This window comes from Xenopus tropicalis, chromosome 3 (assembly GCF_000004195.4).
Source record: "Xenopus tropicalis strain Nigerian chromosome 3, UCB_Xtro_10.0, whole genome shotgun sequence".
Taxonomy (NCBI): Eukaryota; Metazoa; Chordata; class Amphibia; order Anura; family Pipidae; genus Xenopus; species Xenopus tropicalis.
In genome coordinates, this window is record NC_030679.2 from 145,995,766 (window position 1) to 146,022,325 (window position 26,560).

Here is a 26,560-nt window from a genome sequence, read left to right on the forward strand (position 1 = left end):
CAGCTGGCAGGAAGTGATGCAGCTCTAACTGTAACAGGAAGTAGTGTGGGAGCAAAAGACAGAACTCTGCCCATTCATTGGCTGATGGGGCCAACATGTATGTGTGCCTTGGCTTGTTTGTGTGCACTGTGAATCCTATGATCCCAGGGGGCGGCCCTTAGTACATAAAATGGCAGTTTCCTATTTAGGATTACCCAATGGCACATACTGCTAAATAAGTATATTTATATGAAAATGGTTTATTTAGATGAAGCCGGGTTTTACATATGAGCTGTTTATGCAGTATATTTATATAGAGACCTACATTGTTTGGGGCTTAGTTTTACTTTGGATTTTTTTTTTGGAGTCCTTGTCCAGTTTGGTGATATGGTCTATCAACTCCCCATTGGCTGTAGGTTTGGGACAAGGCACCCAAGCCCAACGGTTGAACTGGTGAGTTTATACTACTTGTATTTCCATTGGGATCATTTTCATATTGCCATAAATATCCACTGTACTTTACAAATAATGAAGGGCCATCTAATTAGTGCAGTTATGCAATTAGTGCCTGAGCCTGCCCAGGGCTGGGCCTCTGTGTATATTTACTGGAATATAAATGGTATAAATGCTTAGCAAGAGACAGAGCACGGACCCAGACAGAATGAGGTAAGGAACAAGTAATGTCTGTGTATTGGCAGGGAATATATCCCCCCCCCATGGCTGTAGGAAGGCCGGAGGGAAATGAAGAGAAAGCTGTGTGTGTATGGGGATAGGGGAAGAACAAGAAGGACACTGATGCTTATTCTGTACCTGTATTTGATCAAAAATGCAATCTACAGTTTATATATCTGCCAATAACAATCTATAGGAAATAATAATTATGGAAACAAAAGAAGAAATTGAGATATAAATAATGGTGATTTTCCTCCTCTCTAGTCAAAAAATGCATTTTTGTCTTTTTGTGCCCATGAACAGTTTGATTTTGTTACATTACAGGAGGGAAAAATCAACTTAATGATGTTTTTCAGGCTTAACCATCATTCTACAATTAGTCAACAGTGAAATAAACAACCATTTATTGGCTCAAAATTTAAACAAACAATTCAAAAAGCATACTATACCAAACAGTGGAAAGGTACATCCCAGTGCCCCATGGTGCCCACTCTCCTAACGCGTTTCGCACCATTGGGTGCTTCATCAGCTTGTTGACTAATTGTATACTGATTCAGGACCTATCAGTGGGCTATAACTTAGGTTCTCTTTCTTAATCTATATTCTTATTATTTGTTAACCATCATTCTGCATGAGAAGGATCTGGATAGGAGCACGAGGGAGTGATTAGTAGAACTAATGAGGTGCAGAGCAGGAATATCAGAGAGGAATGGGGGGTAGAAGGTGTCCAGGAAGGTGCAAAGTGCATGAACTGGCACAATCTGGCTTGGATTTTAGAATTCCAGCATTATTTTCCTCTTCTCAATACTTTCTTGTGCTGTTGTATAGGTGCAGATGTTGAGCCAAGTTGCATTTGAGTCTTCATTATCACGGGTATGGGCTTTCTGGGACACACCTCTGTTACAGCTCATTATGGGCCCATTAACTAAAGGTCACAATTCAATTTCACAATAAGTTATTTTCGGGGGAAAAAAACACATCAAAACTGTGACAAATCCAAAAGTGAAAATACGCCTCAATCTAAAAGCGGTCGAGATCGTTCAGAAGTCAGCGGCAGATTCTTCTTTTTCAATTGACTAATCTTTTTTTGCTTCGTGGTTTTAGAGGTTTTGATTATTTCTTTTCTTTTCTTTTTCATGCTTTTTCTTTTTTTGAAAGGCTGTTTTAATAATTCACTTTGGCATTGGCGGTTTTAAAGAAAATTAGTCTTTTTGTGGTTTCAACAACCTCTAGAACAGGGGTCCCCAACCTTTCCTACTCGTGAGCCACAGTCAAATGTAAAAAGACTTGGGGAGCAACACAAGCACCATAAAAGTTCATGGAGGAGCCAAAAAAGGGCTGTGATTGGCTATTAGGGGCTTCTATGCAGCCTATCAGCTTACAGGGGATTTATTTGGTAGGAAATCTTGTTTTTATTCAACCAAAACTTGCCCCCAAGTCAGGAATTCAAAAATAACTCCCTGGTTTGGGGGCACTGAGAGCAACACCCAAGGGGTTGGGGAGCAACATGTTGCCCCTGAGCCACTGGTTGGGGATCACTGCTCTAGAACCACAAAAATGAGAATGTTGATAAATGGGTCTCTAAGGGGCACATTCACTAAAATCCAGATCTTTGGGGGCTCAAAACACGATATGGTAAAAATTTGGAGTAACCGCGATAATTTCTGATGTTCTAAAATGTCAAGAAAATGCTTTTATGGGCGTATGAAAATTTCATAATTGCGTTCCAAAATAATGATATTTTCGTGCCGAAAAATTCGTTAAGCCACAAAAACCTTTCTGGCTTTGGAAGCCTCCATAGGACTCAATGGTAGTCGACAGATCAAACCTGGCGCAAAGATAGCCCCGAGAAAAGTGTAACCAAAGCGTTAACGAATTCCGAAATGTTCGTATTTTTTGCGCAAAGTACAATTTTTTTGTACGTTAACAAACGTTTCACATTCCGAAATGTTCTATCAGTTAGAAAAAAGTTAGAAAAATATCAAATTATCTCAAAATTGTTTAGTAAATGGGCCCCTAAGTGTTGGATTTTAAATACTGAACATTCTGTGCCAGCCCAAAACACAACTAATAGTAAACCAGAGGGTTACTGCAAAGACATTTTTTGATGGAGCCTGAAGTGACCAGTCCCTGTTCCCCTCCAGGCCCATGTCTCTGTTAAAAAGGTAGGGGAGGGGCCGGGGAGGGGGACTACAATACAATACAAAATAGCTCTAGCAATGTATATACAGTGACTTGTCGTTACAGGGTGACAGACTATCTATACAGAACTTTTTGGCAGCTAATCCTGACATACCACATTCCTGTCTCCTGTTCTGATGGTAACTTGGGGCCACAAGGGATTCTGGTTCCTGGAGATATTTTAGTAGGTGCAGTGATTCCCATTCATACTGATATTTTGTACAGAAAGGTGACGTTTCAGGAGAAACCAACATCAGACATTTGTACCACGTAAGTCATTTCCTCAATTATACCGTTGCAACATTACTACAACCTTGTAATGCCTTAATATTATCGGTTCTTCGCTTCAATTCTAGCCTAGAATCCATTTGGTTTAGAAGACTCTCTTTGCCCAGTGTGTTCCTTTATTTAGATCAGGGGCCCCCCAATTTTTCTTACTCATGAACCACAGTCAAATGTAAAAAGACTTGGAGAGCAACACAAGCACCATAAAAGTTCATGGAGGAGCCAAATAAGGGCTGTGATTGGCTATGCACCCTATCAGCTTACAGGGGGCTTTGTTTGATAGTAAATCTTGTTTTTATTCAACCAAAACTTTCCCCCAAGTCAGGAATTCAAAAATAACTCCCTGGTTTGGGGGCACTGAGAGCAACATCCAAGGGGTTGGGGAGCAACATGTTGCCCCCAAGCCATTGGTTGGGGATCACTGAGAGATCACTATTACACTGCTGTGACATTGCTTACATTGTAACATTTACCCCATCTATATTTAGTAGTGATAAAAATAAGCAGATGGAGTGAGCAATGTAAAAAATAAACTTACTTTGATGCTCTTAGTAGGAACCACCCAAGACCACTGCCCATAGTAACAATTATTTAGTGCAAATGAAGAAGATGCCACTGGATGTGGGGGTATTGGAAATACCCTGTGCTCGGTTTTTAGCCTGTGCCTTAATTTATGTGATATTTTCTACTTTTTTTACTGTCAAGGTTTCTACTTCAGTTCTACCAGCAGTTGCAAGCCTTGAGGTATGCAGTGGAAGAGATCAACAGGAGTTCTGACATTCTCCCAAACGCTACCCTCGGTTTCTATGCTTATGACTCTTGTGCGGCAATGCGAAATGAGTTGCAAGGGACTCTCTGGATGCTGACCGGCCTGAGCCAGGAGATACCAAATTACTGCTGCCGGGAAAGTCCTCCACTGTCTGCTATCATTGGGCACTCAAAATCCTCCTTTTCCATGTTAATGGCACATATCTTGGGACTATACAGATTTCCACAGGTAGGAATTGCTAGAAGATGCATATGGAAGAAAGCTGGTGGGAGTGATTAGGCAGGGTGGTTGGCTAAGTAAAGTATTTCTTAAGAAGTTATGGAGTTGATTGTAAATGTAAGGAGCAGCGAGAGTGATAATTGTACGGCATGGAAGAACATTGAAAATTAGTAGTATGGAAAGGTGATGGCTCTGAAAGGAACAGGGGAGACTTCCAGGAACATATGGAGACAGAGGAGTAGAAATGTAATATGGTGGAAAAATGTATGTCAATGTTTCTATCTACAGATTAGTTGCTTCTCAACCAGCTCTCTATTGAGTGACAGGACACAGTTTCCTTCCTTCTTTAGAACTGTCCCAAGCGATGAGTTTCAGTCCAGGGGGCTGGCCCAAATGGTTTTACATTTTAAATGGACGTGGGTTGGGCTCGTAGCCTCTAACGATGACTATGGTTTTGAGGGATTAAAGATAATAAAAGATGAGATAACAAAGGGAGGAGCTTGTGTTGCCTACACAGTATATATTGCAACCAACCAGGACAATAAAAACATGCCGGACATTGTACAAATGATAAAAGAATCAACTGCTAATGTGATCATTGTCTTTTCTGCCGATATCTTCTTGTTTCCTCTTCTGGATGAGATGGTCAACCAGAATGTCACTGGGAAACAATTTGTCGCCAGTGAAGGTTGGTCTGTATCAAATATTTTTACCAACTACTCTAAAATACTGTCTGGAACTATTGGCTTTGCAATACAAAGCTCAAACATCCCAGGGTTTCAAGAATATCTCAACTCTGTTAATCCCTACAACACCCCTGGGACCACTTGGTCTAAAATGTTCTGGGAAGAAGCTTTTAATTGCTCATTTTCTCAATCTCAAAACCAAACGCTAAATCTGAGCAAAACTAAAAAAACATGCACGGGAGATGAGAATCTAGAACATGTCCAAAGTGGCTATAATGATGTGTCCACTTTAAGATCCTCCTACAATTTCTATACTTCAGTATATGTGACCGCAAAAGCTCTGGATGACCTCAGTCGCTGTCAATCTTTGGATGGTGCATTGCCTGGAGCAAAATGTTCTGATTTAACAAACTTTGGACCATGGCAGGTAAAAGTACAAACAATGTCATTTTGAAATTTTGAAAGTTATGCACATTATGATTGAAAATGAAAACCAACACTTGCCCCCAAGTCAGAAATTCAAAAATAACTACCTGGTTTGGGGGCACTGAGAGCAACATCCAAGGGGTTTGGGAGCAACATGTTGCCCCTGAGTCACTGGTTGGGGATCACTGCTTTAAAGAGTAAGCAAAACTATTATAGGATCATTAAAACCAGAGGATACCTAATAGCCAATCTTAGCCCTTAATTGGCACCTCCATGAACTTTTATGATGCTTGCGTTACTCCCCAAGTCTTTTTACATTTGACTGTTGCTCACGAGTAAGAAAGGTTGGGGATCCCTGCCAGCCATTTTGGTCAAAGCGGAAGTTTTATTGCCAGACAGTTTTTTTAACATTTTGCATTGTTTCATATTAAGGCCTTTTCTCAGGGGGAACTTTGAGTTTACCCAGGAAAACAATATATTGTTTGTTTCAGGACAACCTAAGCTTTCAAAATATGGTATTGTGTAATTCCAATTCTGTAACAAGAAATGTCTGAAATGAAAAAGAAAATCAAATTTTCAATAATATCAACACACATACTAGAAACAAAAATTATTTTATGCACGAATGTACAACTGATTTGGAAAGTCCCATGTCTCCTGAACGTGCCAATACCAAATATATATAGTTTTATGGAGATTTCTCACATGTATAGGTCAAAAACTCCCAGCAGTACACTACCAAATTTCCAAAACACTGCTTCAGAAAGCTGCATACTTTAGATTTCAAGGACAAAAATTCCACTAACAGAAGGTTTATCCCAGAATATTGTACATTTTTGGAAAGAACAGATTCTGGGGAATCCAGAATAGCCACAACTGTCTGTCTACTCCAAACTATCAAGTCGCAATGCATTCCTAAAGTTATAGTATTTTATCAAAATTTGTGAAATCTTTAAAAAATCACTTCAAAGCTTCCAGTCTATAGTATATTATCTCCTATAGGTCATAAAGTAACCACATAAAACACCCTAAATATGAATGCCAGGGGTCCACTGAACAGTTTGATGCCCAATATGTATAGGTTTACCTAAGTATGTGGCATGTAGGGGCCCCAACGGGAACATACCCCCATATGATTTGTCATTTCAGCTCCTGCAAAATCAACACATTTACATCATTATATGTGGGATAAAGCTAGTAAAAAGTACACTCACCCAAGAAAGTCATATATTTTTGGAAAGTACACATTCCCCCGAATCTAAAATGGGTACCCATGTCTTTCTACTCCAAAGTATCAAGCCGCAAAGCTTTTCTAAAGTTAGCAATTTTTATGATATTTCCAAAAATCTCCCATAGATCATTAGGTACCAAGATAAAACACCCTTAATTTGAACGCCAGGGGTCCACTGAACAGTTTGATACCCAATATGTATAGGTTTACCTAAATAAGTGTCATGTAGGGGCCCCAACGGGAACATACCCCTATATGATTTATCATTTCGGCTCCTGCAAAATCAACACATTTACATCCTTTATGTGGGATAATGCTACAACAAGTACACTCACCCCAGAAAGCCATATATTTTTGAAAAGTACACATCCCCCCGAATCTATAATGGGTAAACATTTCTTTTTGGGTGCTAAACAGGACATCTAGCAGGCCCTCCTCTTTTCCCATATCTACTCTTGGTCTCCCAGTAAGCTTTCTTGCCTTCTAAGCCAATCATATCACTCCCCTGCTTGTAACCAGGCCAAATGATGTCACAAGCAAAGGAAGCTAAGGCATAGAGAAGTTTCGTATTCAACAATTTCCTTCAAAAATTCACAACTAGGACTAAACCTTAATTGTCTATAATATGATATTTGTGTCCATCATTGGTTCTTTGATGCAATATTGTAAGTACAACAGATGCAAGATGCATGTTCAGGAGCAACTTTTCCCCCCCCCAAATGTACAGTTAACGCATTATATTAAGAACGTCCGGGTGAAGCTCAGGAATGGAAGACAAGTTTTCTTTCATAAGGATGGAAACCCACCGGCTGTTTATGATATAATAAACTTGCAGCCAGAGTCAAACGGTACCCTGAAGCAAGTGAAAGTGGGAAGCTACGACACGTTGAATTCTTCTGGGGAAATCTTTAGCCTTGACACAAGCTCAGTGTGGTGGGCAACTTCCAATGCTGAAGTAAGTAAGCGCAATTCATCTGTGGATAGTATCACTTTTTGGATTATTAATGTAGTAACCCAATACTTCAGGGTTTTCAATCAGGAGTTTTCCTTGGACACCTAAAGAGGTCCTAAGTTCCCTCCTATGTGAAAAGTAAGCTTCCCCTGTATTTCTAGGAATGCCCAGTAGGTGGCAATACAAAAGGAAGTGGCTACATGTGCTCAAGGTCTTTCCTGGGGCCTCACTAAGTGAAAGACAGGCACCAGATAGATAGTATGAGCAGCACAAAAGCTCCAACAAGGAAATTAGATGGTTAGAACCCTGCGGTATAAAAGACCACCAGCTTAGGGATTCAAGTGGTTGAGCTTAAGCTGGCCATACTACGGGTGGTGATATCGGGGAGGCATGTAGGCGAATTCGATCTTTTGGCCCTGGGCAATGGGCAATGGGGCAGTCGGTTCGGGAACCGCATCAACGAGCCGATGTGGTCCCCAATCCGACTGGATTTTCTAACCTGCCCGATCGATATCTGGCCAATTTCTTTTTTTTCCATTTGAAAATTTTTGTTTATTTTTCTTTACAAGTAGTACAGAACACAACATTGGGGGATAAAGAAAGGAAGGAGAGAAAGGAGGTAAGTAGGAGGGGGGGGGAGTCCATGCGGAGCAATGCCACTTTTTTGGTTGCAAGGGTGTTTCAATATCTGGCCAATTTCAGGCCAGATATCGGTCGGCCAGGCCCCTCGGTTCTGCCCCTACATGGGCCGATAAGCTGCCGAAACGGTCCAAGGGACCCATATCAGCAGCTATAATCGGCTCGTGTATGGGGACCTTTAGGGACCCAGTGTGTGAGATTTCTGAAGCACGGGACTGCTGGGAGTTGCCACTAGGGATGCACCGAATCCAGGATTCGGTTTGGTTTTCGGCCTTTTTGAGCAGGGTACGGTTTTGGCCGAATTCACGTTTCTGGCTGAAACGAATCTGAATCCTAATTAGTAGTTATGAGCGAATCTGTCCCGTTTCGCTTCGCCATAAAATTCGCGAAACAGCAAAAAATTAGCGAAACGCATTTGTAGCATGATTTTTCTGTTGCCTGCGTCTAGTTTTTGTCGTCTACATATATTTTTTTTGTCGTGCACAGGTTTTTGACACAACCTTGCCTTTTTAACGCGACCATGCCCCATTTTCATGCGTGGCGACAAAAAAACACGGCGAATTTTTCCGCAGCAAATTTTCACGGAAGTTTCCCGAAACAATGCGCCAATGGCAAAATGCAGAAATTCGCTGCGAATCCATGCCTGGCGAAAAAAATTCGCTCATCACTACTAATTAGCATAAATTGGCATATGTCAATTAGAATTCCGAAGGGTTAAATGTTAGGGGGGGATTTTTTAACCCTTCCGCATCCTAATTCGGCCGAATCTATCAGGGTGGGTTTGGTGCATCCCTTGTTGTCACCCTAACCAGTCAGTGCTCAAATTCCTCTGCATGCAGCACACACACACATGTTAACACTATAGCACACCCAGGGATGGGCTACACTAAAAATAATTAACGGGGAACTAAAACTTAACAAAAAATTACGTTAGAAATGCTGTATAATGTGTTTTGCGCTTTTGTACCAGCCCAAGGCAAAAACAGCCTATTAGCATTAAAGATCTGTGCCTGCGAATATGCGCTTAGTAGGCGTCCATTTTCTTTCGTTTATCATTTAGTTGAGCTTAGGGAATAACTGACAATATACAGAATGTATAGAGTACAAAAGTCACGATACAAAGCTGTTTTTTTTCCACAACCCCTCAATTTAGCTTCTCAACAGCTGCCTAAAGTACACTGATCATGTACAGCCTAATGGACTGTCCTAACAAAATCCAAGATGGAGAGCTCCTATGCACAACTTTGAAGGCCTGGATCATCACAGTTATAGAGATGCTGAACCTTTAGGCTGGTGCAATACATTCCGTATATAAAATACATATAGAAAACATTTATCGCCATAATTCTTTCAGTTCTCCTTTAAGCCATTGTTTTTGGGTACAATGAACTGATCCAAGTTTGATATTAGATTTTCTTTTTTTTTTTCTTTTTCAAGATTCCCCTCTCTGTTTGCAGCCAGAGCTGCCCAGTGGGGTTCAAAAAAGTAGCAAAGAAAGGGGAACCAGTGTGCTGCTTCCAGTGTGTTCCCTGTTCCCAAGGGGAGATCTCCAATCAGACAGGTGAGTGACCCCCCCAAAAAAAACTTAAATGTAGTTTCGAAGCTTAATATGGCCTTTTATTCATTGTAGATCACCCGGAGAAGGGATAGTTTCCCTTCAGGGCACTTTATTTACATTAATGAGGGCAACACGGTTCTGTATTCATGGTTGGTACCAACAATATTTCCTACTGGGGACATAGACCACACAGAGATACAAAACCTTCTCCAACTGGCTTCCAATTTTTCATCATTCTGAGCCATTTCTAAAACAAAGTAAATCGGATCATACACATGAAGATCCAGTTATTTGCTGAGGGAGGAACAAGCAGATCTCTGCCTGATTTGGCCCCCCACCAGCTGGACCAAATTGGACTAATCCACATGTTGGCCAAGGGACCAATGATTAAATCATACTACAGGAGTAGGCGGAGATAAGGGACATACCACTTATTAAAGGGGAACTCAACCCAAACACAACTTAAGCTTTGTTTTAAAATAAACCATAATTTTAAGCATTAAGCAAAATACATCAATTACAAAAAATATGCATGTTTAATGTAATAATTTGGTTTGGAACAGTTCCCTAAGCCCCGCCCCCTGTTTCCTAAGCCCTGCCCCCTGTTCCCCTGCTGATCTATTACTTTGAGACTCAAATAAAATGTAACAGTAGTCGCCTCAGCCTGCCTTCAGCCTGCATTCTCCCAATCCCACAATTCCCTGCTGCACATGTGATGCCAATAAGGAAAGGAACATCCCAGTGCAATGCATTGTGGGTTATGTAGTTTCTGCATGCTGTATGTAAGCTGTGGAGAAGTTGTTACAACTTGAAACATCAGTGTTTTAGTCCCTCCTCCCCTGCCAGGATTTCAAATGATGCAGAAGGAGTGTTTGCAGCTGGATTTCAGCATATAAAAATTGTATTTTTTCATACTTTTCGTAGGAACAGATTACAGTGATAGGGATATTAGGGTTGTCTGAGCATGAGTTTCCCTTTAACTATTATACAGATGGTATGTTGACTTTATTTGGTGGTCATACTCCAAACAAAATGTAAGAATATCTCAATAATAAATATTTCCATTTTTTCAATCTAGATGCCATTGAGTGCTGGAGTTGCCCCTGGGACATGTGGCCCAACAGTGCAAGAGACAGATGCATTGTAAAGCCCATTGAGTTCCTTTCCTACGAGGATCCCCTGGGGATCATCCTGGCAGCCACCAGTACTCTCTCCTCTATGGTCCCAATTTCCGTCTTTCGACTTTTCATTCATTATAAATCCACCCCAATTGTGAGAGCCAATAACTATTCAGTGAGTTGTATTCTCTTAGTATCTCTGTCTTTCTGCTTCCTCTGTGCTTTGGCTTTCATTGGTTACCCCCAACCTGAGAACTGCCTTCTGCGCCAGGCGGCATTTGGCCTCGTCTTTACCCTCTGTGTATCCTGCATTTTGGCCAAAACTGTTATTGTTGTTTTTGCCTTCATGGCCACTAAACCCGGGAGCAGCCTCAAAAAATGGACAACTCCCCGTGTGCCCTACATGATCATTACCATCTGCACCTTCATACAACTCACTTTGTGCATTTTCTGGCTCTCTATCTCCCCTCCTTTCCCACAATACAATATTGAAGCCAAACCTGGAATCATTGTTGTAGAGTGCAATGAAAATTCTCCATTTGCCTTCTGGTGCATGCTGGGATATCTTGGACTTTTAGCCACTGTCAGTTTCACTGTAGCTTTCCTGGCCAGGAGGCTCCCAGACAACTTCAATGAGGCCAAACTAATAACATTCAGCATGTTGGCCTTCCTCAGTGTGTGGGTGTACTTTATCCCAGCCTCTCTCAGTGCCCAGGGCAAGTATACTGTTGCCATGGAGATCTTTGCCATTCTGACTTCCAGTTGGGCCCTTGTGTTCTGCATGTTCCTCCCCAAATGTTTCATCATATTGTTCAGACCCGACATGAACTCTAGGGACAACCTTATGGGAAAAGACAGAAGCAGTAGATGAATAACTCAAAGTGCACGTTAAGATGAATATAATCATAAGTCTATAAATTGTATGTAACTTGTATGCATATATATATATAATATATGTGATTCATAAATATGAATATGTAGAACTGACTAATGCTGATAACTACAATATTAAAACAACCAGTCCCTCCCTTACTGGTAAATTAGACCCCCAACTGTGCCCAGGGTGGTGCTTTTCTGTATTCTTACATGATAAGCGACTCAATAAAGCCACAGACTGTAGGGATTGTGACTATAACCAGTACAGGTATGGGATCCGTTATCCAGAAACCCATTATCTAGAAAGTTTTGAATGATGGGAAGGCCATCTTCCCATAGACTCCTGGTGAAAAATATCACTAATAGAGAGTGAAGCCTAAGTCAGTGTCTTGATCTCTAGACTTATTTTATGGGTTAAAGTTTGATTATGGAGCTTATGGGGCATGTCGGTATATTATACTCCTACATTATTACTGTCAGGGCCTGTTCGGCTACTGTTTTGGCTCTCTTCAGAGGTGAATCCAAGATGGCGGCACCCATTGTCTCCATGTGGGTCACGATGCCAGGATGATTATTTCATCGCCAAAGTCAAAGTCAAAATAAAAAGAAGCCAAGGACACAAGTTCATTGCCAAAATACAAGTTCCTGGGTGCCCTCTAAATTACATTCTTGGACTGTTATCTGAACTCTGGCTTCTTCCTTGGCCGTGACTGCAAACCCAACAGTAGCCGAACAGGCCCTGACAGTAATAATGTAGGAATATAATGTACTGACATGGCCCATAAGCTACATACTGAGGGGAGCTCCCAAAGAGGGTCTCCTGGCGGGAGTACCAGGAATAAGCCCAAGTGAGAGGGCTTATTCAGCATGTTGGCCTTCCTCAGTGTGTGGGTGTACTTTATCCCAGCCTCTCTCAGTGCCCAGGGCAAGTATACTGTTGCCATGGAGATCTTTGCCATTCTGACTTCCAGTTGGGCCCTTGTGTTCTGCATGTTCCTCCCCAAATGTTTCATCATATTGTTCAGACCCAACATGAACTTGAGAGAAAATCTGATGGTAAAGACAGGAGTATGAAAGAAAAATCTAATTTGTTAAACTATTCCTGTAATAAAATTATCTGAAGTGTCTATGAAACGATTAATTATTGCATCATCAGCCCAGTTCCACCAAAGGGATTAGGGGTAATTTATTTCAGTGCAATTAAAGGGAAACTATCCCCCCAGAATGAATAAGTAACCAACAGAGAGTTTATGTTATGTTAAGTGGCCTATTAAAGAATCTCCCCAAACTGGAATATATATATCAGTAAATATTGCCCTTTTACATCCTTTCCCTTGAGCCGCCATTTAGTGATGGGCTGTGTGCTCCCTCAGAGATCAGCTGACAGGAAGTGACGCAGCTCTAACTGTAACAGGAAGTAGTGTGGGAGCAAAAGGCAGAACTCTACCCATTCATTGGCTGATGGGGCCTAGCATGTATGTGTGCCTTGGCTTGTTTGTGTGCACTGTGAATCCTATGATCCCAGGGGGCGGGGCTTAGTACTTAAAATGGCAGTTTCCTATTTAGGATTACCCAATGGCACATGCTGCTAAACAAGTATATTTATATGAAAATGGTTTATGTAGATAAAGCAGGGTTTTACATATGAGCTGTTTGAGTCCTTGTCCAGTTTGGTGATATGGCCTATCAACTCCCCATTGGCTGTAGGTTTGGGACAAGGCACCCAAGCCCAACGGTTCAACTGGTGAGTTTATACTACTTGTATTTCCATTGGGATCATTTTCATATTGCCATAAATATCCACTGTACTTAACAAATAATGAAGGGCCATCTAATTAGTGCAGTTATGCAATTAGTGCCTGAGCCTGCCCAGGGCTGGGCCTCTGTGTATATTTACTGGAATATAAATGGTATAAATGCTTAGCAAGAGACAGAGCACGGACCCAGACAGAATGAGGTAAGGAACAAGTAATGTCTGTGTATTGGCAGGGAATGTATCCCCCCCCCCATGGCTGTAGGAAGGCCGGAGGGAAATGAAGAGAAAGCTGTGTGTGTATGGGGATAGGGGAAGAACAAGAAGGACACTGATGCTTATTCTGTACCTGTATTTGATCAGAAATGCAATATACAGTGTATATACCTGCCAATAACAATCTATAGGAAATAATAATTATGGAAACAAAGGAAAAAATTGAGATATATAATAATGGTGATTTTCCTCCTCTCTAGTCAAAAAATGCATTTGTCTTTTTGTGCCCATGAACAGTTTGATTTTGTTACATTACAGGAGGGAAAAATCAACTTAATGATTTTTTTCAGGCTTAACCATCATTCTACAATTAGTCAACAAGTTATTCAGTGAAATAAACAACCATTTATTGGCTCAAAATTTAAACAAACAATTCAAAAAGCATACTATACCAAACAGTGGAAAGGTACATCCCAGGGCCCCATGGTGCCCACTCTCCTAACGCGTTTTGCACCATTGGGTGCTTCATCAGCTTGTTGACTAATTGTATACTGATTCAGGACCTATCAGTGGGCTATAACTTAGGTTCTCTTTCTTAATCTATTTTCTTATTATTTGTTATTCTGCATGAGAAGGATCTGGATGGGAACATGAGGGAGTGATTAGTAGAACTAATGAGGTGCAGAGCAGGAATATCAGAGAGGAATGGGGGGTAGAAGGTGTCCAGGAAGTTGCAAAGTGCAAGAACTGGCACTATCTGGCTTGGATTCTAGAATTCCAGCATTATTTTCCTCTTCTCAATACTTTCTTGTGCTGTTATATAGGTGCAGATGTTGAGCCTGTCTATAAATCTCACCAGGTTGCATTTGAGTCTGGATTATCACGGGTATGGGCATTCTGGGACACACCTCTGTTACAGCTCATTAGGGGGCCCATTAACTAAAGGTCTCAATTCAATTTCACAATAAGTTATTTTCGGGGAAAAAAAACACGTCAAAACTGTGACAAATCCAAAAAGTGAAAATACGCCTAAATCTAAAAGCGGTCGAGATCGTTTAGAAGTCAGCGGCAGATTTTTCTTTTTCAGTTGACTAATCATTTTTTTGCGTCGTGGTTTTAGAGGTTTTCGGGGGATTTTGATGTCTTTTGCATTTTCTTCTTTAGAAAGGCTGTTTTAATAAATCACTTTGGCATGGCGGTTTTAAAGAAAATTAGTCTTTCTGTGGTTTCAACAACATGTAGAACCACAAAAATGAGAATGTTGATAAATGGGTCTCTAAGGGGCACATTCAGTAAAATCCAGATCTTTGGGGGCTCAAAACACGATATGGTAAAAATTCGGAGTAACCGCGATAATTTCTGATGTTCTAAAATGTCAAGAAAATGCTTTTATGGGCGTATGAAAATTTCGTAATTGCGCTCCGAAAGTAATGATTTTTTTGTGCCAAAAAGTTCGTTAAGCCACAAAAACCTTTCTGGCTTTGGAAGCCTCCATAGGACTCAATGGTAGTCGACAGATCAAACCTGGCAAAAAGATTGTCCCGAGGGACGTGTAACCAAAGCATTAACGAATTCTGAAATGTTCGTATTTTTTGCGCAAAGTACAATTTTTTTTGTACGTTAACAAACGTTTAACATTCCGAAATGTTCTATCAGTTAGAAAAAAGTGAGAAAAATATCAAATTATCTCAAAATTGTTTAGTAAATGGGCCCCTAAGTGTTGGATTTTACATACTGAACATTCTGTGCCAGCCCAAAACACAACTATTAGTAAACCAGAGGTGTAACTTGGACACGTTGGGCCCCCTGCAAAGAAATTTTTTGATGGAGCCTGAAGTGACCAGTCCCTGTTCCCCTCCAGGCCCATGTCTCTGTTAAAAAGGTAGGGGAGGGGCCGGGGAGGGGGGACTACAATACAATACAACAGTGCTGTCCAACTGGTGACCCCCCTCTGTGTGGCCCCCCACCTGTCTGGCTGCTTTGATGGCTTACTCTTGTGTAAGCTTTAAATGGTATCTGTACTGTGATTAACTGCCCCCCCTGCATTGCTCACACCTCAGATTCAGGCTGTAATCCCTCTGTATTGTTTAAATATGTAATTCCCTGTGTTGTTCACACCTTTTAATCTCTGCATTGTTCAACCCCTGCAGTGTTCACACCTCAGGCTCAGGCTGTAATCACCCCCATTGTTCCCCTGTTCACACCTCAGGAGTAGTAGAAACCCACAAATAATCCCTGCATACTACAAAAAGAACATATACTGAGGTGGTACTGCAATTAAAAAGTTTTTTAATATATAGTTATTGTGCAGAATGTAGGAGTAGTGCCAGCATTGTGTCACTGTAGGCTGCCTGTGTGTGCCATACACACAGGCAGCATAGGGCAAGCAGAGTATGGCACACACAGGCAGGGTAGGGAAGGCAGAGTATGGCACACACAGGCCAAGTTTGGCACAAACCAGCCAAGAATGGCACACACAGTGAAAGTATGGCACATGCAGGCAGGGTAGGGAAGGCAGAGTATGGCACACACAGGCAGGGTAGGGAAGGCAGAGTATGGCACACACAGGCCAAGTTTGGCACAAACCAGCCAAGAATGGCACACACAGTGAAAGTATGGCACACGCAGGCAGGGTAGGGAAGGCAGAGTATGGCACACACAGGCAGGGTAGGGAAGGCAGAGTATGGCACACACAGGCAGGGTAGGGCAGGCAGAGTATGGCACACACAGGCCAAGTATGGCACAAACCAGCCAAGAATGGCACACACAGTGAAAGTATGGCACGCAGGCAGGGTAGGGCAGGCAGAGTATGGCACACACAGGCAGGGTAGGGAAGGCAGAGTATGGCACACACAAAGGCAGGGTAGGGCAGGCAGAGTATGGCACACAGGCAGGGTAGGGCAGGCAGAGTATGGCAGGTTTTTGCTGTACTACAACCATTAATATGGGTATGGTCATGTGATAACATGGGTGTGGTTTCAAGTGGGTGCGGTTTCAAAAAGGGGAGTGGTCAAAACTGGCTTCCATTATCGGCCCTCCACCACGTAGGTCGGAAAAATTCCGGCCCTCGGTACAACAGAAGTTGGACAGCACTGCAATACAAAATAGCTCTAGCAATGTATATACAGTGACTTGTCGTTACAGGGTGACAGCCTATCTATACAGAACTTTTTGGCAGCTAATCCTCACATACCACATTCCTGTCTCCTGTTCTGACTTGGGACCACAAGGGATTCTGGTTCCTGGAGATATTTTAGTAGGTGCAGTGATTCCCATTCATACTGATATTTTGTACAGAAAGGTGACGTTTCAGGAGAAACCAACATCAGACATTTGTACCACGTAAGTTATTTCCTCAATTATACCGTTGCACCGTTACTACATCCTTGTAATGCCTTAATATTATTGGTTCTTTTGCTTCAACTCTAGCCTAGAATCCATTTGGTTTAGAGGACTCTCTTTGCCCAGTGTGTTCCTTTATTTAGACCAGGGGTCCCCAATTTTTCTTACTCGTGAACCACAGTCAAATGTAAAAAGACTTGGAGAGCAACGCAAGCACCACAAGAGTTCATGGAGGAGCCAAATAAGGGCTGTGATTGGCTATTAGGACCTCTATGCACCCTATCAGCTTACAGGGGCTTTATTTGGTAGGAAATCTTGTTTTTATTCAACCAAAACTTGCCCCAAAGTCAGGAATTCAAAAAGAACTACCTGGTTTGGGGGCACTGAGAGCAACATCCAAGGGGTTGGGGAGCATCATGTTGCCCCCGAGCCATTGGTTGGGGATCACTGAGAGATCACTATCACACTGCTGTGACATTGCTTAGATTGTAACATTTACTCCATCTATATTTAGTAGTGATAAAAATAAGCAGATGGACTGAGCAATGTAAAAATTAAACTTACTTTGATGCTCTTAGTAGGAACCACCCAAGACCACTGCCCATAGTAACAATTATTTAGTGCTTATGAAGAAGAAACCACTGGATGTGGGGGTATTGGAAATACCCTGTGCTCGGTTTTTAGCCTGTGCCTTAATTTATGTGATATTTTCTACTCTTTTTACTGTCAAGGTTTCTACTTCAGTTCTACCAGCAGTTGCAAGCCTTGAGGTATGCAGTGGAAGAGATCAACAGGAGTTCCGACATTCTCCCAAACGCTACCCTAGGTTTCTATGCTTATGATTCTTGTGCGGCAATGAGAAATGAGTTGCAAGGGACTCTCTGGATGCTGACCGGCCTGAGCCAGGAGATACCAAATTACTGCTGCCGGGAAAGTCCTCCACTGTCTGCAATCATTGGGCACTCAAAATCCTCCTTTTCCATGTTAATGGCACATATCTTGGGACTATACAGATTTCCACAGGTAGGAATTGCTAGAAGATGCATATGGAAGAAAGCTGGTAAGAATGATTAGGCAGGGTGGTTGGCTAAGTAAAGTATTTCTTAAGAAGTTATGGATAGTGATGGGCGAAAAGTTCGCCAGGCATGGATTCGCGGCGAATTTCCGCGTTTCGCCATTGGCGGATTGTTTCGCGAAACGGATGAAAAATTTCGCAGCGGAAAAATTCGCCGCACGTCCAAAAATTGAAACAATAGCGCGCGACAAAATAATAGACGCGGGCGACGAAACAAGAGCCGCGCGACGAAACAAGAGCCGCGGGCGACAAAACAATATCCGCGCGCGACGAAACAATAGCTGTGCGACAAAATAATAGCTGCGGGCGACGAAATAATATCCGCGCGACAAAACAATAGCCGCGGGCGACGAAACAAGAGCCGCGGGTGACGAAACAAGAGCCACGCGCGACGAAATAATAGCCGCACGACAAAACAATAGCCCCGGGCGACGAAACAAGAGCCGCGCGACGAAACAAGAGCTGCGGGTGATGAAACAAGAGCCGAGCGCGACGAAATAATAGCCGCGCAACAAAACAATAGCCGCGGGAGACGAAACAATAGCCGCGCGACAAAATAATAGCCGCGGGCGACAATTTTTTTTGTCGCACGACATTCTCTCCGTTTCGCGAATTTTTCGCCGTTTCGCGGATCTTTTCAAAGATTCGCGAATTTTTCGGCGAAGCGAAACGGAACAGATTCGCTCATCACTAGTTATGGAGTTTATTGTAGATGTAAGGAGCAGCAAGAGTGATAATTGTAAGGCATGGAAGAACATTGGAAATTAGTAGTATGGAAAGGTGATGGCTCTGAAAGGAACAGGGGAGACTTCCAGGAACATATGGAGGCAGAGGAGTAGAAATGTAATATGGTGGAAAAATGTATGTCAATGTTTCTATCTACAGATTAGTTGCTTCTCAACCAGCTCTCTATTGAGTGACAGGACACAGTTCCCTTCCTTCTTTAGAACTGTCCCAAGTGATGAGTTTCAGTCCAGGGGACTGGCCCAAATGGTTTTACATTTTAAATGGACGTGGGTTGGGCTCGTAGCCTCTAACGATGACTATGGTTTTGAGGGATTAAAGATAATGAAAGATGAGATAACAAAGGGAGGAGCTTGTGTTGCCTACACAGTATATATTGCAACCAACCAGGACAACAAAAACATGCCGGACATTGTACAAATGATAAAAGAATCAACTGCTAATGTGATCATTGTCTTTTCTGCCGATATCTTCTTGTTTCCTCTTCTGGATGAGATGGTCAACCAGAATGTCACTGGGAAACAATTTGTCGCCAGTGAAGGTTGGTCTGTATCAGATATTTTTACCAACTACTCTAAAATACTGTCTGGAACTATTGGCTTTGCAATACAAAGCTCAAACATCCCAGGGTTTCAAGAATATCTCAACTCTGTTAATCCCTACAACACCCCTGGGACCACTTGGTCTAAAATGTTCTGGGAAGAAGCTTTTAATTGCTCGTTTTCTCAACCTGAAAACCAAACGCTAAATCTGAGCAAAACTAAAAAAACATGCACGGGAGATGAGAATCTAGAACATGTCCAAAGTGGCTATAATGATGTGTCCACTTTAAGATCCTCCTACAATTTCTATACTTCAGTATATGTGACCGCAAAAGCTCTGGATGACCTCAGTCGCTGTCAGTCTTTGGATGGTGCATTGCCTGGAGCAAAATGTTCTGATTTAACAAACTTTGGACCATGGCAGGTAAAAGTACAAACAATGTCATTTTTCGTTGCTAAAAATTTTGAAAGTTATGCACATTATGATTGAAAATGAAAACCAAAATTTGCCACTAAGTCAGGAATTTAAAAATAACTCCCTGGTTTGGGGGCACTGAGAGCAACATCCAAGGGGTTGGGGAGCAACATGTTACCCCCGAGCCACTGGTTGGGGATCACTGCTTTAAAGAGTAAGCAAAACTATTACAGGATCATTAAAACCAGAGGCACCTAATAGCCAATCGTAGCCCTTATTTGGCTCTTCCATGAACTTTTATGGTGCTTGTGTTGCTCCCCAAGTCTTTTTACATTTGACTGTTGCTCATGAGTAAGAAAGTTTGGGGATCCCTGCCAGCCATTTGTGTCAAAGCGGAAGTTTTATTGCCAGACAGTTAACATTTTTAGGGGCCTTTCCTCGGGGGGGACTTTGCGTTTACCCAGGAAAACTATATATTGTTTTTTTCAGGACAACCTAAGCTTTCAAAATATGGTATTGTGTAATTCCAATTCTGTAACAAGAAACAGACTTCTAAATGTCTGAAATGAAAAAGAAAATCAAATTTTCCATAATATAAACACACATACTAGAAACAAAAATTATTTTATTCACAAATGTACAACTGATTTGGAAAGTCCCGTGTCTCCCGAACTGCCAATACCAAATATATATAGTTTTATGGAGATTTCTCACTTGTATAGGTCAAAAACTCCCAGCAAGACACTACCAAATTTCCAAAGCATTGCTCCAGAAAGCTGCATACTTTAGATTTCAAGGACAAAAATTCAACTAACAGAAGGTTTATCCCAGAAAATTGTACATTTTTGGAAAGAACAGATTCTGGGGAATACAGAATAGGCACAACTGTCTGTCTGCTCCAAACTATCAAGTCACAATGCTTTCCTAAAATTATTGTTTTTTATCAAAATTTGTGAAATCTTTAAAAAATCACTTCAAAGCTTCCAGTCTATAGTATGTTATCTCCTACAGGTCATAAAGTAACCACATAAAACACCCTAAATATGAACGCCAGGGTTCCACTGAACAGTATGATGCCCAATATGTATAGGTTTACCTAAGTATGTGGCATGTAGGGGCCCCAATGTGAACATACCCCCATATGATCTATAATTTCTGTCATTTCAGCTCCTGCAAAATCAACACATTTACATCATTATATGTGGGATAAAGCTAGTAAAAAGTACACTCACCCCAGAAAGCCATATATTTTTGGAAAGTACACCTTCCCCCTGAATCTAAAATGGGTACCTGTGTCTTTCTACTCCAAAGTATCAAGCCGCAAAGCTTTCCTAAATTTGGAAAATGTTATGACATTTCCAAAAATCCCCTCAAAGCTTCCACTTTGCAGCATCTTATCTCCCACGGATCATTAGGTACCAAGATAAAACACCCTAAATATGAATGCCAGGGGTCCACTGCACAGTTTGATACCCAATATGTATAGGTTTACCTAAGTATGTGGCATGAAGGGGCCCCAACGGGAACATACCCCCATATGATTTGTCATTTCAGCTCCTGCAAAATCAACACATTTACATCCTTTATGTGGGATAATGCTACAACAAGTAGACTCACCCCAGATAGCCATATATTTTTGAAAAGTACACATTCCCCTGAACCTATAATGGGTAAACATTTCTTTTTGGGTGCTAAAACAGGACATCTAGCAGGTCCTCCTCTTTTCCCATATCTACTCTGGGTCTCCCAGTAAGCTTTCTTGCCTCCTAAGCCAATCATATCACTCCCCTGCTTGTAACCAGGCCAAATGATGTCATAAGCAAAGGAAGCTAAGGCATAGAGAAGTTTCATATTCAACAATTTCCTTAAAAAATTCACAACTAGGACTAAACCTTAATTGTCTATAATATGATATTTGTGTCCATCATTAGTTCTTTGATGCAATATTGTAAGTACAACAGATGCAAGATGCATGTTCAGGAGCAACTTTTTCCCCCCCAAATGTACAGTTAACGCATTATATTAAGAACGTCCGGGTGAAGCTCAGGAATGGAAGACAAGTTTTCTTTCATAAGGATGGAAACCCACCGGCTGTTTATGATATAATAAACTTGCAGCCAGAGTCAAACGGTACCCTGAAGCAAGTGAAGGTGGGAAGCTACGACACGTTGAATTCTTCTGGGGAAATCTTTAGCCTTGACACAAGCTCAGTGTGGTGGGCAACTTCCAATGCTGAAGTAAGTAAGCGCAATTCATCTGTGGATAGTATCACTTTTTGGATTATTAATGTAGTAACCCAATACTTCAGGGTTTTCAATCAGGAGTTTTCCTTGGACACCTAAAGAGGTCCTAAGTTCCCTCCTATGTGAAAAGTAAGCTTCCCCTGTATTTCTAGGAATGCCCAGTAGGTGGCAATACAAAAGGAAGTGGCTACATGTGCTCAAGGTCTTTCCTGGGGCCTCACTAAGTGAAAGACAGGCACCAGATAGATAGTATGAGCAGCACAAAAGCTCCAACAAGGAAATTAGATGGTTAGAACCCTGCGGTATAAAAGACCACCAGCTTAGGGATTCAAGTGGTTGAGCTTAAGCTGGCCATACTACGGGTGGTGATATCGGGGAGGCATGTAGGCGAATTCGATCTTTTGGCCCTGGGCAATGGGCAATGGGGCAGTCGGTTCGGGAACCGCATCAACGAGCCGATGTGGTCCCCAATCCGACTGGATTTTCTAACCTGCCCGATCGATATCTGGCCAATTTCTTTTTTTTCCATTTGAAAATTTTTGTTTATTTTTCTTTACAAGTAGTACAGAACACAACATTGGGGGATAAAGAAAGGAAGGAGAGAAAGGAGGTAAGTAGGAGGGGGGGGGAGTCCATGCGGAGCAATGCCACTTTTTTGGTTGCAAGGGTGTTTCAATATCTGGCCAATTTCAGGCCAGATATCGGTCGGCCAGGCCCCTCGGTTCTGCCCCTACATGGGCCGATAAGCTGCCGAAACGGTCCAAGGGACCCATATCAGCAGCTATAATCGGCTCGTGTATGGGGACCTTTAGGGACCCAGTGTGTGAGATTTCTGAAGCACGGGACTGCTGGGAGTTACCACTAGGGATGCACCGAATCCAGGATTCGGTTCGGTTTTCGGCCTTTTTGAGCAGGGTACGGTTTTGGCCGAATTCACGTTCCTGGCCGAAATGAATCCCAATCCTAATTAGTAGTGATGAGCGAATCTGTCCCATTTCGCGTCACCATAAAATTCGCGAAATGGCAAAAAATTTGCGAAACGCATTTGTAGCATGATTTTTCTGTCACCCGCATCTATTTTTTGCCGCCTACGTCACCCTAACCAGTCAGTGCTCAAATTCCTCTGCATGCAGCACACACACACATGTTAACACTATAGCACACCCAGGGATGGGCTACACTAAAAATAATTAAAGGAGAACTAAAGCTTAACAAAAAATTACGTTAGAAATGCTGTAAAATGTGTTTTTCGCTTTTGTACCAGCCCAAGGCAAAAACAGCCTATTGGCATTAAAGATCTGTGCCTGCGAATATGCGCTTAGTAGGCGTCCATTTTCTTTCATTTATCATTTAGTTGAGCTTAGGGACTGACTGACAATATACAGAATGTATAGAGTACAAAAGTCATTATACAAAGCTGTTTTTTTCCCCAAACCCCTCAATTTAGCTGCCTGAGCATGCACAGCCTAATGGACAGTCCTAACAAAATTCAAGATGGAGACCTCCTATGCACAACTTTGAAGGCCTGGATCATCACAGTTACAGAGATGCTGAACCTTTAGGCTTGTGCAATACGTTCTGTATATAAAATACATATAGAAAACATTTATCGCCTTAATTCTTTCAGTTCTCCTTTAAGCCATTGTTTTTGGGTACAATGAACTGATCCAAGTTTGATATTAGATTTTCTTTTTTTTTTTCTTTTTCAAGATTCCCCTCTCTGTTTGCAGCCAGAGCTGCCCAGTGGGGTTCAAAAAAGTAGCAAAGAAAGGGGAACCAGTGTGCTGCTTCCAGTGTGTTCCCTGTTCCCAAGGGGAGATCTCCAATCAGACAGGTGAGTGACCCCCCCCAAAAAAACTTAAATGTAGTTTCGAAGCTTAATATGGCCTTTTATTCATTGTAGATCACCCGGAGAAGGGATAGTTTCCCTTCAGGGCACTTTATTTACATTAATGAGGGCAACACGGTTCTGTATTCATGGTTGGTACCAACAATATCTCCTACTGGGGACATAGACCACACAGAGATACAAAACCTTCTCCAACTGGCTTCCAATTTTTCATCATTCTGAGCCATTTCTAAAACAAAGTAAATCGGATCATACACATGAAGATCCAGTTATTTGCTGAGGGAGGAACAAGCAGATCTCTGCCTTATTTGGCCCCCCACCAGCTGGACCAAATTGGACTAATCCACATGTTGGCCAAGGGACCAATGATTAAATCATACTACAGGAGTAGGCGGATCTGTCGGCACAAAGCTTGGAACATTCCATGATTTTCTCCTCTTCTCACCCCCCCATCCCAGTAGTTAAATTTGATGAGATAAGGGACATACCACTTATTAAAGGGGAACTCAACCCAAACACAACTTAAGCTTTTTTTTAAAATAAACCATAATTTTAAGCATTAAGCAAAATACATCAATTACAAAAAATATGTATGTTTAATGTAATAATTTGGTTTGGAACAGTTCCCTAAGCCCCGCCCCCTGTTTCCTAAGCCCTGCCCCCTGTTCCCCTGCTGATCTATTACTTTGAGACTCAAATAAAATGTAACAGTAGTCGCCTCAGCCTGCCTTCAGCCTGCATTCTCCCAATCCCACAATTCCCTGCTGCACATGTGATGCCAATAAGGAAAGGAACATCCCGGTGCAATGCATTGTGGGTTATGTAGTTTCTGCATGCTGTATGTAAGCTGTGGAGAAGTTGTTACAACTTGAAACATCAGTGTTTTAGTCCCTCCTCCCCTGCCAGGATTTCAAATGATGCAGAAGGAGTGTTTGCAGCTGGATTTCAGCATATAAAAATTGTATTTTTTCATACTTTTCGTAGGAACAGATTACAGTGATAGGGATATTAGGGTTGTCTGAGCATGAGTTTCCCTTTAACTATTATACAGATGGTATGTTGACTTTATTTGGTGGTCATACTCCAAACAAAATGTAAGAATATCTCAATAATAAATATTTCCATTTTTTCAATCTAGATTCCATTGAGTGCTGGAGTTGCCCCTGGGACATGTGGCCCAACAGTGCAAGGGACAGATGCATTGTAAAGCCCATTGAGTTCCTTTCCTATGAGGATCCCCTGGGGATCATCCTGGCAGCTACCAGTTTTCTCTCCTCTATGGTCCCAATTTTTATTTTTCGACTTTTCATTCATTATAAATCCACCCCAATTGTGAGAGCCAATAACTATTCAGTGAGTTGTATTCTCTTAGTATCTCTGTCTTTCTGCTTCCTCTGTGCTTTGGCTTTCATTGGTTACCCCCAACCTGAGAAGTGCCTTCTGCGCCAGGCGGCATTTGGCCTCGTCTTTACCCTCTGTGTATCCTGCATTTTGGCCAAAACTGTTATTGTTGTTTTTGCCTTCATGGCCACTAAACCCGGGAGCAGCCTCAAAAAATGGACAACTCCCCGTGTGCCCTACATGATCATTACCATCTGCACCTTCATACAACTCACTTTGTGCATTTTCTGGCTCTCTATCTCCCCTCCTTTCCCACAATACAATATTGAAGCCAAACCAGGGATCATTGTTGTAGAGTGCAATGAAAACTCTCAGTTTGCCTTCTGGTGCATGCTGGGATATCTTGGATTTTTAGCCACTGTCAGTTTCACTGTAGCTTTCCTGGCCAGGAGGCTCCCAGACAACTTCAATGAGGCCAAACTAATAACATTCAGCATGTTGGCCTTCCTCAGTGTGTGGGTCTACTTTATCCCAGCCTCTCTCAGTGCCCAGGGCAAGTATACTGTTGCCATGGAGATCTTTGCCATTCTGACTTCCAGTTGGGCCCTTGTGTTCTGCATGTTCCTCCCCAAATGTTTCATCATATTGTTCAGACCCGACATGAACTCTAGGGACAACCTTATGGGAAAAGACAGAAGCAGTAGATGAATAACCCAAAGTGCACGTTAAGATGAATATAATCATAAATATAGTCTATAAATTGTATGTAACTTGTATGCATATATATATATAATATATGTGATTCATAAATATGAATATGTAGAACTGACTAATGCCGATATTAAAACAACCAGTCCCTCCCTTACTGGTAAATTAGACCCCCAACTGTGCCCAGGGTGGTGCTTTTCTGTATTCTTACATGATAAGCGACTCAATAAAGCCACAGACTGTAGGGATTGTGACTATAACCAGTACAGGTATGGGATCCGTTATCCAGAAACCCATTATCTAGAAAGTTTTGAATGATGGGAAGGCCATCTTCCCATAGACTCCTGGTGAAAAATATCACTAATAGAGAGTGAAGCCTAAGTCAGTGTATTGCACTCTAGACTTATTTTATGGGTTAAAGTTTGATTATGGAGCTTATGGGGCATGTCGGTATATTATATTCCTACATTATTACTGTCAGGGCCTGTTCGGCTACTGTTTCGGCTCTCTTCAGAGGTGAATCCAAGATGGCGGCACCCATTGTCTCCATGTGGGTTGCGATGCCAGAATGGTGACTTCATAGCATTGGAGCATTATGCGGTTTGGTGCCAAATAAAAGACGCCAAGGACACAAGTTCAATGGCCAAATACAGGACTCTTTTGTGCCCGTAGCTGGAGCAGATGTCTGACCAAAAACACTGAGTATGCATTTTTGCACCCAAATCCGTTCCTTGTGCACCC

At 41.9% G+C, this 26,560-nt stretch overlaps 2 protein-coding genes across 2 annotated transcripts; both read left to right on the top strand.

The window, feature by feature from the left end:
- Positions 1–640: 640 nt before the first annotated feature.
- Positions 641–11,586, top strand: LOC116409575 (vomeronasal type-2 receptor 26-like). Its single transcript, XM_031898277.1, has 5 exons — positions 641–645; positions 3,823–4,114; positions 7,176–7,403; positions 9,477–9,600; positions 10,676–11,586. The coding sequence occupies exons 1-5, from the start codon at positions 641–643 to the stop codon at positions 11,584–11,586; spliced, it is 1,560 nt and encodes a 519-aa protein (XP_031754137.1).
- A 1,957-nt stretch (positions 11,587–13,543) lies between these two features.
- LOC100494622 (extracellular calcium-sensing receptor) lies at positions 13,544–25,819 on the top strand. The gene is made up of 6 exons (XM_031898278.1): positions 13,544–13,548; positions 17,634–17,962; positions 19,008–19,687; positions 21,688–21,915; positions 23,632–23,755; positions 24,909–25,819. The coding sequence occupies exons 1-6, from the start codon at positions 13,544–13,546 to the stop codon at positions 25,817–25,819; spliced, it is 2,277 nt and encodes a 758-aa protein (XP_031754138.1).
- The last annotated feature ends 741 nt before the right edge of the window (positions 25,820–26,560 follow it).